This window comes from Seriola aureovittata, chromosome 5 (genome assembly GCF_021018895.1).
Source record: "Seriola aureovittata isolate HTS-2021-v1 ecotype China chromosome 5, ASM2101889v1, whole genome shotgun sequence".
In the NCBI taxonomy this organism is placed as follows: Eukaryota; Metazoa; Chordata; class Actinopteri; order Carangiformes; family Carangidae; genus Seriola; species Seriola aureovittata.
In genome coordinates, this window is record NC_079368.1 from 23,832,626 (window position 1) to 23,848,590 (window position 15,965).

The 15,965-nt window shown below is 40.5% G+C and overlaps 2 protein-coding genes across 4 annotated transcripts; one reads left to right on the plus strand and one right to left on the minus strand.

Moving 5' to 3' along the window:
* Positions 1-174: 174 nt before the first annotated feature.
* On the minus strand, positions 175-9,151 carry LOC130169920 (myogenesis-regulating glycosidase-like). Of its 2 annotated transcripts, none has more exons than XM_056376974.1 (6): positions 9,019-9,151; positions 6,793-7,286; positions 5,556-6,087; positions 3,976-4,780; positions 3,746-3,864; positions 175-3,165 (listed from the first exon to the last, which is right to left on the minus strand). In XM_056376974.1, exons 2-6 carry the CDS (start codon positions 7,068-7,070, stop codon positions 2,818-2,820), a joined length of 2,082 nt encoding a protein of 693 aa, XP_056232949.1. In that variant the 5' UTR covers positions 7,071-7,286; positions 9,019-9,151; the 3' UTR covers positions 175-2,817. The 2 variants fall into 2 exon arrangements, with proteins under 2 accessions (XP_056232949.1, XP_056232950.1); XM_056376975.1 differs by having other exon boundaries at positions 8,970-9,024.
* A 182-nt stretch (positions 9,152-9,333) lies between these two features.
* Positions 9,334-15,703, plus strand: LOC130169921 (izumo sperm-egg fusion protein 1). Of its 2 annotated transcripts, none has more exons than XM_056376977.1 (10): positions 9,334-9,645; positions 10,845-11,118; positions 11,370-11,444; positions 11,648-11,731; positions 11,849-11,869; positions 12,005-12,094; positions 12,402-12,529; positions 13,187-13,337; positions 14,082-14,250; positions 14,610-15,703. In XM_056376977.1, the coding sequence occupies exons 2-10, from the start codon at positions 10,917-10,919 to the stop codon at positions 14,674-14,676; spliced, it is 987 nt and encodes a 328-aa protein (XP_056232952.1). In that variant the 5' UTR covers positions 9,334-9,645; positions 10,845-10,916; the 3' UTR covers positions 14,677-15,703. The 2 variants fall into 2 exon arrangements, with proteins under 2 accessions (XP_056232952.1, XP_056232953.1); XM_056376978.1 differs by having other exon boundaries at positions 14,082-14,261; positions 14,610-14,683.
* Positions 15,704-15,965: the final 262 nt, after the last annotated feature.

Below are 15,965 nucleotides of genomic sequence, written 5' to 3' on the forward strand. Positions count from 1 at the left end.
AGGTGCCAAAGCAGTGTTATATGTGTTGGCCCCATGGCTTGCTGTGAAGGGGACTTGTGTAACAGTGCCATACCCACTGGTATCCTCAGCCATCATCACGCTAGCCTATCAATATGTAAAATCTGTAAATGATTACAGATCAATATTTCTTAAAAAAAAAAAAAACACACAATATATTCAAACATTGAATTGTTTAATAATGTCAGTTCTGCTTCACTATTTACAGCAAAAATCACTTTATGAAACCCTAATTAGAAAGATGAGTGACAAAACAGGACATAAAACATGAACAATCATGAAATCAATAGAGTGCATGTTAGCTGTTGATTCTGAGGAATATTGAAGCAGACCTTACAAGTTTGGACTTGCTCATCATTGCAAAGTGCTGCAGTGATGAGCATTGAAAGGTCAACCAACATTCTAACAATTTCAGACAAATAAAATGCAGAAAAGATTTGGTTTGCTCTGTTTCAGAGATTAATCTGACTGAATCTTTTTATTCTTTATTTCTTTATGTACTCAGACCAGCCAAAATATTCTGTATTTGTAAAAGACAGCATTAGGCTACACTTTCTTTTTAACAGGTAGGAAAAAAGGAAATCGGACAATGTGGCATATGTATGGCACACTGACAATCAAACATTTTTTATAGGTGAATAAAGACAATCTACAGATAATGCAAAATTATAGTGAGAGAATTACAAATATGATCCTAAATTAGTGTAGTTTGTTCACGGGAGCTTAAACACAGATGCATTCATATAATATAATCAGTGCGAAATGGAGCGTATTGCTCTTGTCATGGGAAAACATCTGACTTCAGCTTTGGTGATGTTTATGTTTTCAATTCATTGTAAGGATTACAGAGTTTTGTTTAGGGTTACACATTTCTCTGACCCTTTTGGAAGTTTTTCACAAAACATCAAACACACTGTATAATGTATGTATGCATGTATAAAATGCAATACATATATTTAGTTTTTTGACAAAATACTCTTTTAAATCCCTTTAAATGATGTTTATCGGTAGACATCTCACCTTTCACATTTTGCACTTTGTTATCTATATACAAATTATAAAATATAAAAGCATTGTGAAAATGTGGTGGTTTTGTCATCTAATCTCTCTACATGCCTGCCACAAAGACATATGTGTGATAGTACTTAAAGTTATTTTCTTTTCTTTTTTTATAGAAATGTTGCTGTCATAGTTGCTGTGTGTAAGCTTTTCAACATTTCTGACTTTGGCTCCATCTACTGGTGGTATCAAGAATGCAAGAAAGCAACACAAAGACTACCACACCATCATAATAATATGGAGGATGCTCTAATCCCATAACAATTATTTATATATATATATATTTATTTATATATCTTTTCTCTAATTTCAAGCAAGGCATTTAGATGACTTAACCAGTGGTGTGCTTTACTCTCATGCCAGCAATCACTGTGTAAGAGACAAACAGAGTATTCAGATGGCAGATATCTCATTTTAGAATAAATTTCCTCAAGTACTTTGCAATGTCAGTAGTTAAAAACGTAAAGGTGCAGAGTATCAAGCATATCGCTGTGTGCAGAAGTGGGTGTTTTATTATCCCACTGGTTCTCTGTGCTAAGGCTGGCGTTAGTTTAGTTGGCCTTAGTTCAGCTGATAAGGCAAATTAAAGTCACAAGGCAAACAAGGACAGCACATTAAAATACGGCATCTTTGAGAACTATTCTTACTTTACAAGGCAAACCAGCAGCAGTTTTATAATAAATCTATTTCTTGCTGTGGATCAACAAAATTAATTTCAACATAACATGTTTTCTTTTAAATCTGCCCTGAGCTGTGAATTTAGATGAAGGCTGAAAAAACATAAATCACTAGATTTTGGCACTGAAATGACAGAATGGCACTACAGGTCAGGGAATGCTGACATAAAAATATTCAGTCAGTCTGTTGATCACATGTCTGATGACAAGTATCCCCTAATTTAAACCCAATCACATTAATTTACTGTATATACACTTGAATAACAAATCAATCAGCAAATCAATAACAAATAGCAAATCAATAGTGTTACTAAAACCGAATAAATATAAAGCTCAAGAGACTAACAAATGAGTCACATGTTGTCACGGTTGCTTAATTAAAGCATTAATTATTGATGCACGTTAGCTTAAACAGGCAGTTGAGAACATAAAATCACAATACAGCAGTTGTCATGGTGACATAAGGTTAGACATGCCCCCAACTCAGAGTGCATATTTATTATCGGTTCAGTCTCCAACCCTGTCAAACCACAATAAAGAAACGCATCAGTTACCTTATCGCACAGTTATTCCATCTGCCCTGAAATGCCGTTCACACAGAAGGAAATAAAACCGACTATCACCCTAAAACCAAAACCAGTCTAGCTATAGGTCTCAGACAAAAATGTTATATCTATATGTCCATTAGGTGGAAGACTGCGGTGGTGATACAATCTGAGATCGGTTTTACTATTGGCTGTGGAAGGCACATGAGGATGAGGATCAGATTAAGGATGGACCAAGAGAATCAGAGGTGAATACAAGTTTCTTTCTAATTCTTTGGGTGGACGGTTGTAATCTGCAGGCAGAAGTCCAGACAAAGAGCAGGTCAGAGTAAACGTTACGTTAATCTTTACCAAAATCACATTCTGCTGGGGCAACAGATCCCTAGTGGTCATTTCCCTTTGAAAAACAAATATCTGCATCTATTTCTTGGCATGTGTGCTCACAAGAATGTATATGTGCATACTGTATGTGTGTGTGTTTGTGTGAGAGTTTATGCGTCTTTAACTCTTTAAAGTCTTCAATGAACCCATGTAAAGAAAGCTACCTCATCTAGGTCCACGGGGTAGTCAGTGAGGTAAATGGGGCCTTTATCAAAATGTTCCCCCTTGTAGCTTCTCCATCGTCCTGCAGGCAGGTAGATGTCCCTCTCCTGCTTTCCTGGCTCTAACACTGGAGCTACCATCAGGTCATCCCCGATCAGGAACTGGGAGTCGATCTTATAGGCTGCCTCGTCGTCATTGGCGATCCACCAAAGGGGCCTTACGATTGGGTCTCCTGTATCAAGAACCTCACCTGCCAGTTCGAGAACCCTTGGGGCCACCAGTGTCTCATGAAGCCCTGTGAACTTCTGCGCTATCTGTACCACCTGTAGATGAACGCACAAAATACAGCATTAGTATCATGCCACGGAAAAGACGGTGTAGCATTATGTCTGGTTAGAGAGACGCACAGTTTCTTTTCGACTCCTGGAGGGAGGCACAATGAAGTCAGAAGTAATATAAAAGGTTTTTCTTTATTTATATAAATTCATATAATCTAGTAAATAATAAATTATTATTAAATTGGTTATCGTGCTTTCCATAATAATGTTAGTAAACTAAAACCACCCACATAAATTGCTGCATTATAATCAATCACCTATATTTTCCCTCATTGAGACCTGATAAACATTGTTATAATTCTATATTTAAAAAAAAGCAGCCAATTTGGGCTTGAAATTTTGTACTTTTTCTAAATATAATAAGGAAACTAAATTTGAAGGCAGCCTTCTACAGCATCACCAACCTGCAGAGGACAAATGTGCATGAGTTTCACACACCAGTTACACAAAACATTTGCCCATTGTAACGACCGAATAATAATAATAACGACCGGCAACAACAACAGAAAAAAATCTTATTGTGTAAAATATTTTTAAATTTTATATCCACTGTTCTACTGCGCACCTCATCGTCATAGGCCCACGGTGGTATAGAGAACTGCATGGCGGGCATAAACGCTGACAGCTCCAACCATCGGATGTACAGCTCTCTGTCTGGCAGACCATTTTTGCCATCTAGGCCACCTAAAATTCAACACAGGTGTCAGACATTAGACTTAGGACCACATCAAAGATAAACACAGCCATCTTCTGACTCTAAAACTCTCTGTAGCCATATGTAATGGAGTCTCGTACCTGTGGTGCGGTTGGGGTATGCGTTTCCTCCTATCATATCAGGTAAGACAAACTGGTAGCCTAGAATGCTAATCGTCAGAACAGTTGGGATGATGGACTTGAGGCCGAGCTCATAACCCCATACTGAATCTCTGTCAATGATCCTGAAGAAGCAGGAGATGTTCTGACTCTGATAACCCACCCTCAGCTCAGCACGCTCACTGAAGGGTACAGCCATCTCTGTGTAGCGGCGGGTGAAGGTGGAGGGGTCAGAAAGTGGGACCAGGGTGCTAAACTGTTGGGGGAGGTAGCTTGTCTCTCCTGCATCAAACTTAAAGGAGGTCACATCATAGCGGGCTTTCAGCATGCGCAGATGCGAGGAGTACCACTCACGGGCTTCTGGGTTTGTAAAATCCAAGATTCCTCCGATGCCGTTCCACCAGCGAACCAGAGCAGGCAGCTCACCGCTCGGCTCCCGAACAAACAGCCCCTTTTCCACGGCAACTCCAAAATTGATGGAGTCATAGTTGATAAAAGGATGTGTCCAGAGCGACACCTGAAAATTGTCCTCTCTGAGTTTGTCAAACATTCCACTGGCATTGGGGAACTTCTGCGGGTCAAAGTCAAACTCTCCATAGTCGGCAGTGTAGCGGTCGTCCAGCTCCAGATGGGAGCATGTGAAGCCATGTTTGGTGATGTCAGAGGCATAGCGCAGCAGCTTCTCCTGAGTTACAGATGTTTTGTGGAGAGCCCATGTGGACCACACTGGATGTTTGAAAACTTCAGTAGACGGGACCTTGATAGGCTTTGGGAAATACCGACGCACCTGTGCAAAATGCATACAGAGCAGAGAGTTACTACAGGCATCCACAGCTTTTGGTTCTTCATCAGGGAAAAGGTTTGTTTGTCTTTCGTGTTTGGTTAATTTGATTGACATTCTTCTATCTTAGCACAGTGACTGGAAACACCTTGCATTGCTCTGGAGGACATCACCATTCCCTGCCAATAAATAGTCCAATAATTAAAATAGATAATCAAACAGTACAGTAATTCAAAACGGAGACAAGTAGATCTCCAACTACAACCAGGCATTGTTTGGGTTTTGATTTATTTATTAAACAATTAAACTGTCAGAATTGTTATTGATTAATTTTCTGTCTTTAAACCAGTTAAAAATACATCAATAATCAGATGAACATTAGTGCCAGCCAAGACTGCTGCTTGGCTCTGGTATTTCCGATCATCTTCACTCCAATTTTGCTTTTAGTTAATTTTGTTATGCTATATTGGACTTTACAAGCAGAGAAAGTTGGCCTTACTCTGTAAGTGCACCACAAGTTGCCTGGAGGAGAACCAACACATGCAGTTTCAAGTGTTCTTGGTGCAGTCAATTTGTTCCAACAGTTCCCCCATACCCCAAACAATCTCAACTAGGAAATGCTTAAAATTTACTACTTTATCAGCACTTAGTTTAAACAGATGGTTCTTCAAAAAAACGTAACTACGCCGTACTTAACTGAATAATAAAAGTTATACAGGAAAGGAGAAGGGTGAATTTGCTCTAACCATAAAAACAAAATGCACAGTATGCCTATACTCACCATGTATTTATGAATGGATGTAACATCTGACCCAACACACACTCTATAGCTGAGTTCAGGTAAGGCCTGCTGTCCATCTGGTGGTCTGAAGGGAGAGTCCTGGTACCGGGCCTGAAACCTGAGTGTCCTGTCCTTCTCTGACCAGCCCAAATGAAATGGTACCGAGTCATTTATCTTGATCGCAGTTGCATTCGATGACAGCCAATAGCGTTCGAGAATTCCCCCAAAAGCATTCCGATTGGAGTAGATGTCACTGGTGATGAAAGGCAATGGTTCTTCCTCTCCCTGGATCCGAATAGGCCAGTACTGTGTTGCTGTTTCAGCCCCTCCATACCAATGGGAATCATTGTACGCCATGGCGTGCTCCACCAAGCGCTCATTTTGCAGCTCCTCCCAGCGAACACGGTAACACATTACTGTGTCCTTTGGTCGAACCGTCTGGATAAAGAAGTTGAGCTTGCCAGAATCTGACTGAGTGCAGCTCAGAATACTTCCATCCTTTGAGCATGAGTCCAGATCCAGAGTGCCAGACCTAGAATGGTGTGTGGACAGAGGTGAGGAGAATACAAAGGAACTGGTTCAGCACAGCATTAGATGAGCAAGTATCATTAGCATCATATTTCTGTATTGCTGAAAAGATATCAAGCTCGCCAGAATGTTTGAGACTATTAGAATAGCAGACAATAACAGACAATATTATAAGCTGCATTCAATTGCTGTAGTTCTCTGCACATCCAGGGACTGTACTATGGCTATTTCTGTCAATGTGAGCTGTGCTGATAAAGGACGTGACTAAATCAGTCTTCCCTAAGGGTGTAATCATTTGTCTGTCTCATCTGGTTTTCCATTATCCATCTAAACATTGCAGACAGGCAGCCCTTTGGCAAAGCTCAGCACACAAAGAGCAACAACTGTGCTAGGACAAAAAAATGGTTACAAGAGTTATTATTAGCCAAGATATACTGACTGTTTCGAAAGGGTACCGAAGAATTATGAAAGTTTCTATTTTTCTGTTCACTCTGTGTTTTTATTGCTCAATAATTACCAAAGCATTAGTAGGATAATCCTCAGTCTACCTGACATTTTCTGTTTTATTTTATTCTAAATTGAATAGCTTTGGGTTTTGGACTGTTGGTCAAAATAACAAAAGACAAAGTGAGAAAAAAAATGAATAAGTCACCTTGGTCTCTGGGTAATTGTTTTCGGCATTTGTTTCTGCAATCAACAGTGAACCCACCTGAAGGTCATAGTGAAGATGACAGCCCCCGCCTGGTTACGAATGATAAAACCGTCCTTGTCAAGGTCTAACAACTCTGTCTTCAGCAGCTCAGCTTTACGGAGAGACGCTGAGTAGTAGCACCAGGCAACCACAGCAGCTAGCACCAACACACAGCCTAACATTCCTGCCAACACCAGGGGTCGGCCTTCGTTAGCCAGTTTCTTCTTTAGCGGAGAGGCTCCGGCTCCCCCAGCCATCTGCTGCTCCCCAGGAGCCACCGGGACAATCTGATACATACTGAAGACTTGAGGCAGTGAGGTGTGCACAGAAAGAGGCTTAGAGGAGGTGAGGCAGGAGAAGACAGCTGCAGTGAACTTGCTGTCGGTGTTGGCGAAAATGTCTGGAATTTATCTTCACACTGGCAGCAGTGGGGGTGGAAAAAAAAAACTAATGTCTACCTGCTGATCTTTAGCAACGTCTCCATTTCTGAATGTGGGCTGATTTGTCCCAAGCTGCAAGACAGACAGAGACAGACAGAGGCAGACAGAGGTCAATATTCAGTTTAAGAAATGGTACAATGTGTAGAATCACAAGTCGAAATGTGTCAGAGACAGGAAATAAGCCACTACCAATATCATCAGCACACAGTTTTAATCTGGTAAATAGCAGGTAGCCAGGCTCTGAAGCCACACAGGCACCGATGGTAACAGGACCAATGAAACCATAAAAACGGGCTATGATCAGAGAAAGTCCAGACACCATGTCAGCATTGTTCAATCACATTTATCTCTCGGGTAAGAGCAACTTGGATATGACAAAATAATATCTATCAGCCACAGCTCTGAAAATAACTGTACTGCAGGAAGCCTACAGTTTTCAGATAGAGCATGGGCCAATCATCCACAACAGAACCCTGTTTATCTTCTCCACAGGTATCATTATGTTCCAGCTCAACATGCTTATTTTCTTCTGATGAAGATTAGTGGCAATGCAACAGTCAGGGAAGGAAACCTTGCACATGCACACCCTACAAAAACTGGGTTCCTGTACTTAAACTACTACTGCTGCATGACGTCTTCCTGTTCAAGACAGTTTACTCAAGTCTCAAGTCTTTTAATAAAGATCCTTTAGCTCCCCTGTATATACGGTTACAGACAACACTGTGCCATATTGTTAATATGATCAATTTTAATTTTAATCAGTCATGTATTTCATACCACATACACAAACTTAACCCTGCTTTATTCCAGCTTCCCAGTGCCCAGCCTGCTTGGCATGAGCGAGTCATCCCCTCACTTTCTGCTCCAGATCTGCCCCATTTCAATTCTCATTTATTGGATCCATTCTTACTTGGTTTATTGTGTTTAAAAAAAAAAAAAAAAAATCAATAGCCTTAGTAGCAAGAGTCTTTGATTTTCAAGTCCCAAATATTACCAACCACTGCTTTCTAAGGAAATTGTCATAAATTATTTTGACAATCGTTACTACTCACACAATGTTTTACTATATATAGAGATTCTAGGTCTATTTTAGGACTTACTATTGAATTCATGGTTCAAAATGAGAAGCAATGTGGCAGTCTACAGATCCATTGCAGTTTGCCTCTCAGATTGTTCATGAAAGTTAGCTTTCACACTGTGACTAGAAATCCTTTTTAAATTTTGCTGGTTTTTGAGACAAAATACATGCAATGCGAAGTGCTTACTGCTTTCACATACAGCAGAAAATAATCAATCTGGTCAGTGCAGTACTTCAGGCTCTACACTGAGGGCAATGCATGTTTTCTTACCGAGTAGCGAGCTCATAAGCACAGACACACGTTCCCCTCATAGAGACTGCTAATTATTTTGTGTTCACATTAGTTGTAGCTTAACACCTAAAAGAATGAAGACCTAAAAACACCGTCGTATGACTTTGCTGTAATGGTCACAATGGACACGAATAGACCCACACGTGCATTTTTGCACGTAATTTTCCACTCCAGAGTCGTAGTGACCTAGAGTATATCCAAACATTTCCAATTCCTGATCGATAACACACAGGCACTCGTCGACACGGCTGTTGACGCTGTGTCGGGACATTACTAACCAGCTCTACCAGTTGTCACGAATTGTCTGAACGGTCGTGTTCACAGTTAACAGCTATGTTTTCCACGTCAATATCACACAAATAACTTAGAAAATACATACGCTTACATTCAAAGTACCCTTCGCAGCGCTGAGACCATAAAAAGAGTTATCTCACCTCCGCATCTGTCTCCCTGGGGTCAATGTGTAGTTACAGCTGTGAGCGCAGTAGCTTACTGCGCAGCTGCGGAGTGGTTTAAAGTTCTACGGCCCTGCCCATCAACGCACGACCTCGAAGCGGATTCGTCCATGAATGTGTCAATCAAGTACTGCACCTTCGGTTGGCTTCTGGGAAATGTAGTGTGGAAATAAGGTAGTCCTCTAAAAAGAGATTCCTAAATCGGCAACAACTTTAAAGTTAATGACCTTCCAGGAAATGAAATTGAAATGAATAAATAAAAAAAAACAAATGTTAACAATTCTAGCTATGTATTTAAATTAACGTATATATTTTCTTTATCTTAGCTACCGTTTTCCATGGAAACCATTCAAGTATCAAAAATAATTCGTAGTATTCTGTTTTTTCGGTTTTCATCTAACTACAAAATGCCGTGAATATATGAATATATAGCCCCATTTTTGTAAATAGTAACTGTTTGTTTTTGATTACCTTGAAGGGTGACCAGGCAGTTTTCTTGCGGTTTGTAAATAGCAATCTAGTAGAATCTGGCTGGAATACGCCGTGTTGCCAGATCAGCTGGCACAGGAGCAACATTGCACAGCTTGTCCTGAACAAACTACAGGGGTGAGATCATAGCAAATAATAATGTTATTGTGACTGTGACATGCTTTCCACCACTGGGTGACAGCAACAAGCTATAAATGACACAATGAAAGAGCATGCTATTGCTAAAAAAAAAGTACTCTTCTGTTTTTCGTCCTTGTTTATCTTCTTAGGTCATTTAATTAGCAATGATAGTGATGGAAGCACCAATGACTGAGTTAACCTGTATCTGTTGCAATTATATGCAGAAGCTATAGCAAGTTCCAGTGACATTATGCTAGTTGTACATGTAGTAGCATTAAGCAGCAACAGAGGTTAAAACAGAAAAGTATAATTTCAGAGGCAGACAAGAGAAGGCCAGGTAGGTGCTGTTAATGCTGGATTTCCTTGTGTGCAGCTGCCTCAGTGCCCCAGACCATCAAGAGGCCCAGATTCACTACATGCCATTTCATTTTGGTGATTTCATAACTGCAATTTTGTTGGGGAGTATGCAACTCAGCAGTCATTAATAAGATGTTGATTAGTTGATTGAAAGTATTTACAGAAACTACATTGATAACCAATTAATTGCTTACTTTTTCTCTCAAAAATGCCAAATGTTCACTACTTTCAGTTTTTCACTCGTGAGGAGATGATGATTTTCTTTGTGTTATGTGACAGTAAACTGAATATAGTTGAGTATTCCGCTCTTAACTGGACAGAACAAGCAATCTGAATAGATCACCATGGGAAATTGTGAAGGCATTTTTTTTACTTTTTTTTTTTTTACAAATTGAATGACTGATCAGAAGAATAAAAGGCTGATTAATCAATGATAAAAATACTTTGTTAGTTTCAGCCCTCAACATGTCAATATTCCTTAATAAAATTATGTTAAATTAAACTCAAAAATCTCAAAAACACTGACAGAAAACTCTAAAGGATTTATATATACTATACTATACTATACTATACTATACTGTAACCTAGTCCCAGAAAACATGAGGCCATCATCGATCCAACAGTAATTTTTTTCACTTACGGGTTATGTGGCAATGGAAATTGTAGCGTAACGGTAAAAGTAGAAACAGAAGTAATGGGTGTAACACTAGCATTTGTGTGCAGTACTAACCGTAAAAGTACCACTTACTGCGAGAGCAGCTGTAGGAGTGGTGATAATGGTTGCAGTAACTTAATAGCGGTGTGCGTAGCAGAAATAATATTTGGCAACTCTGTTTCAGAGCCTGCAGTGACCGAAAAATCACAAGAACTAAAGTGACTCATCCTCGGGAAGTTCATGTTGCAGAGGGGAGATGCTGCTGATGTTGGTGTCCCTGCTTTGCTGTGTCCCTGCAGTCAAGGTCTGTCTGCAGTGTGACCGCAGGGTCAGGCTCCTACATGAAGACTTAGTCCTGTCTGCTCCCACTGTGGTCGACCAGATTGAAGTGAAAAAGATTTGTGACCACGCTTATGAGACCTACAAAGAGACCAGCCGGGAACGAAAGGGCATCATTGGTGAGCCTGGTTAAGCACAATAAGACATACAGTATATGAATGTGGAATATGCTGATATTTCACATAAAGCAACTTATATCTCATAGTTTGTCTCCTATTTTCATTACATTTTTCTAAAATATTTTCATGCCACTAAGGGTTATTTTATGACGTGGAGATTGAAATGTTCTGGATAAAAGTCTGAGTGAGATGCTTAAAGTGTAAAATTAATATAATCAGTAAAAGATGACTAACTGTTTCCCGTTTCTCAGATCCCACCACTCTGTACAGAGCCAGAACTGAGTACCAGAGTGAGTTTAATCGATTTCTGAAAACCCCGCACACTGGTGAGAAACAGAGAAACATCATTCATCTTAACCATTTGTTCCAAAAGGATACACGTAGTTGGAAACCTGGAACAAAGACTGTAGCAAAACATCTGTGATTATTCCATCGTGTCATCACCAAATGTATTTACAAGTGACACATTAATCAAGACAAACTCAATGTCCACCAGATTTTTAAGACTAAACTTGTTTTCTTTTTAAAGGATCTGTAACACATGAAGCCATTCAGATCATGGAGAAGGGCAGGAGGATATTGGAGAAACACTTGGATGCCTTCATCCATGATGGTAATTGGCATGAATAACAGTGAGTGTTCTGCACAGTATGAGGCAGGGCACTTTGTATAAGTCATTGCCAAGTACAAGATGAATTAGTTTCAGATCATTTGTTTGTCTCTCCCTCAGGATTGTGCCCCAACAAGTGTGGTAAGTTTGTTCTGTCCAGTTCTTCCATCTGTGTTGCTGTAAATCCTTGTAGAAAGACATACTGTACTGTATATAGAGTGCGTGTTTACAGGACACGTGTGTATGCATGTGTGTGTGTGTGTGTGTGTTTCTCAGGGCTTCTGAATCGAAGAGTAATGGATTGCTTCTCTTGCCGCTACAAGACATACGTCTGTCACTCACCCTCTGGCCAGCAGGACTGCGGTGGTATATTTTTATGTCTTTTTGTGCGTTCATGTTGTTGTTGGGTGGGTGGGTGGGTGGGGGTCGCACCTATGCTCCGTTCCTCAGAGTACATGGGCTCGTGCTGTCACGGGTGTGTAAATGTGTTCTTAAGCGAGGAGGCACTGCTGCTGCCTGCCCATGTGCGGGGCTAATGAAGAAGATTATTCAAGTAATCCAGATGCAAATGAATGAAGCATCTCTCTCTCTCTCTCTCTCCTCTCTCTCTCTCTCTCTCTCTCTCTCTCTCTCTCTCTCTCTCTCTCCCTCCCCCCTCTGACACTATCTCCAGTGTACCCGGTGCAAGCTGAGGAGGGAGGCCAGGCAGTGTTGAACTGTTTTCTTCCATGGCATCGTCTTCTGTTGGGAAAACCAGAATACCACTACTCCTGGGCCCCTGGAGTCCCAGGATCTAAAAAGGTCTCTCCACCATTACTGTCTCCTTCTCAAATGACAGCCAAAACGGAAATATAAGTAGCAGCTTACCACTTTTAAACCACTTCAGTTCAATTCAGTTTTATTAGCATAGCGCCAAATCACAACATCTTAAGGCACTTTACAGTTTTACAGTTTTACTTTCAATGTTTATAGAGAGAAACCCCACAGTTCCCACAATGAGCAAGCACTTGGCGACAGCAGAAAGGGAAAACTCCCTCCAACAGAATCAGCCCCGGGCCGGGGCAGCAATGTCGACTAGTTGGGTTGAAAGGAGAGAAATGGATGGGAGGGGGTCAGCAATTAATAGTAATACAACTACTAATAATAAAAATGTTAATGATAATATAATGAGCACTGTCGTGGCAGATCTGGATCCTGCAGAATGAAGACAGACACAGAGAGACAGAGAGGAGAAGCACAAACTACAGGAATACAAAGTTAATGACATGCAGTAGTATGATGTAACTACTGCATGTAGAAATTGAATTCCAAATGTATCACTTTTTAACCACTTTGCATACTTCCTGATTCCCATGTATTACGTTATGTCCTTTATTTAGCTCCACTCGTGAATATGTAGGTTGACTGTCTGCTAGCTATATCACCCACCAAGTATCACTTCCTAATTTGTACATGCAGCTGGATGAGAGTGATTTCAAAGCCGTGGTAGTGACAGACGACTCATCTGTGGTCTTAAATCAGCTGCATGTGGATGAACAAGGAACATATCGCTGCTCTCTGCGGCGCCAAGATGGAACCGTCTTCTACCGAGTGACCTTCCTGCTCACTGGTAAAGTCACAGCTCTGAGACACGTCATCACTGAGAAATTGTCAGATAATTCAGCTCTGAAAGGGCACGTCTGAGTTAATTTCGCATGTTTGAACAGCTGCCATAAAAGAGAACAGACACGCCAAAAAAATTGTCAAAACTATTTTTAGAAAGATGTCTCAGTCTACATATTCTAGTGCAGTTGCTCTTAAATTTTATTTATCAAGTCCATGGGGATATTGAAGGATATCCAGGAAGCAAAATTAAAACGCAGCGCTTCATTTTCAAAGAGATTATCTCACTAGATATTCATAGTAAGGCTTATAATCAGTTACTGTGGATGTGAGTGACTGTGTCTGTGGTTTGTATATGTTGGGTGGATGCAGGGTGTGTCTTTTTTTTTTTTTTAAGACAGTGGGTGTTTTTTTTTTTTTTTTTTGCTCTTTACTTTTGATGCTCTTTTGGCTTCCTTGGATTTTATTTAGTGTATTCTTCTATACATGTTCCCTATCTGTGTATGGATTCTAATAAAAGGCACATTTGGTTTTCCCTCACTGAAATGTGCCATATGTACTGTAAATGAAACTGTCAACCAGAGGATGCTTGAAAACTATTTTTAAAAAGTGGTTTCAGTCTCCCAACTAGTACCTAATGCTTAATTAACAAAATAAATCCCCAGAATCCTTATATATTTTTCCTATACACAAAAAACACTCTACAGTTCTATTAACAGATCTCTGTTATTTCCATCCTCCTTCCCCACAGTCTCCCCTTTGCCTGACCAAACTCACCGACCCCTCGTCACTCTGCCCTCTCTGCCTCATGGAGACAAGTACTCACCTTTCCAAACTCCTGAGGCCCTGCTGGTGCCAGTCATCGCCATGGTTACTGCTCTGAGTCTGGCGGCGAGCGTAGGCCTCACAGTTGTCCTGAGGTGAGCGGCAAGTAAGTGGGTGGGAGGGGAGAAAGAGAGGTCGATGCAAGACAAAGAAAGTTGTCATGTAGTCTGAGGATTGAATTGTGATTTATGAGGCTGAGGTGTATGTCCTATGAAACTACAATAGATATTTAAATAGGTTCATTATTTATAGTTAAACTGAGTGCAGCATTAAGTTGTTTTCTCTGAAAGTAGCGACACTTCTTCCAGGAAGTTATCTCAGCCACCTAACAGCAAAAATCAACAGGTTCTTACTTACTTTTAAACATACTTGGAGGACAAGCAATGAGCAGTGTATTTTTGTGTTTACCTGTGATTTAAGGAGAGGGTTATTGTATTAGTGAACTTTTTTGTAGAGTGATGATGAATCAGCGGCGAGCAGCGGAAGAGATGAGAAGGAGGAGGACGGAAGAAGTGCGATGAAGATACTGTAAACAGTAAACACACACTTTAATGGCAGGGATGTTTTACTCACTTCAGGTTGTGTATTTTGTCCTGTCGTTTAATAAATTTCCCAGCACGAAAATGTCGTGTCGTGTCTACAAATGAAGTGGAAGTGAGAATACATGTGGCTTAATGAGGCTGGGGTTTCTGTAAGCATATGGTTTATCTAAAAAAAACGTGTACATCATGACTCAGTCATAAAACAGAAAGTTGGAGCTGTAATTTACCCAAAGTACACAATACTCACAACCAGACCAAAAATCCCCCAGATACCCCTCAACTTCCCGTAACATTAAGCACCAGCTCGCCATAAAACAGCAATGATCTGACCCCAGTAGGGACACGTTCGCCCTGAATGGGGAGATGGCGTTGTCACGTGGGCATTTATGAGAGGAATCTGGGATGAGGTAAATCTCCCGGATTACAGTGTTTTTCTGAGATTAATAGCCCCAGCCATCCAATTAATCCAGGATAATCCCCCTGTGGGAGGAGGGGGTTGACGTGGAGGGGTAAAAGCTAGCGGCAGATGTTTTCATCAGGGCTTCTTTTTAATGTTTATTTACTCATACATTCATTCAGAGAGGCTGAGTAAGGGCAAGTTTGGTTTTTTTTGCATTACTGGTAATGTTCTTATGATTGTGAAGTCACTGTGTTCTTACCACACCATCACCAGACAAATCATTTCTTTCCCTCTGTCTGTGCTCTCTTTACATTTTGATGACATAAGCCGCTTCTGTTTCAAAAATAGCCACCTCTATTTAAACAAGTTCTGGCATGATCTCCTCGTCATCAAGTCTACAAGTCTGTCGCTCACTCTGCATGTTTCTGCTCACTGAAATTCAAATTCATTTGACTCAAGCCAAGTTTTATTTATTTTATTTGTATAGTGCCAAATCATAACAGAAGGATCTAAGGTACTTTTCATATCGAAGAGATCTAAACCACATTCTGTACAATGAAACCAAATGAAAATGAAAGCGAGTGATTTGTTGTGTATGAGTCACCACATCCAGGAATTAAAGAACTACCTTACCTCTGAAATCATTGATAACTGCTCAGGCTTTTTGGGGTAATTTCTTACAAAATGTTTGAATCACAGGTAGTCACGTCGGGTCATGAGCTATGACAAATGTAACAAAGGTTGTGATGATGTAACGTGAGGGGGTGTGTGTGTGTGTGGAGGCTGAGGCCTTCATGGATGGTGACAGGATGCATGTGCGGTGCTTGCTTCCTGTCAGGCTGCTGAGATGGGGGCGAGAGAGGAGAGA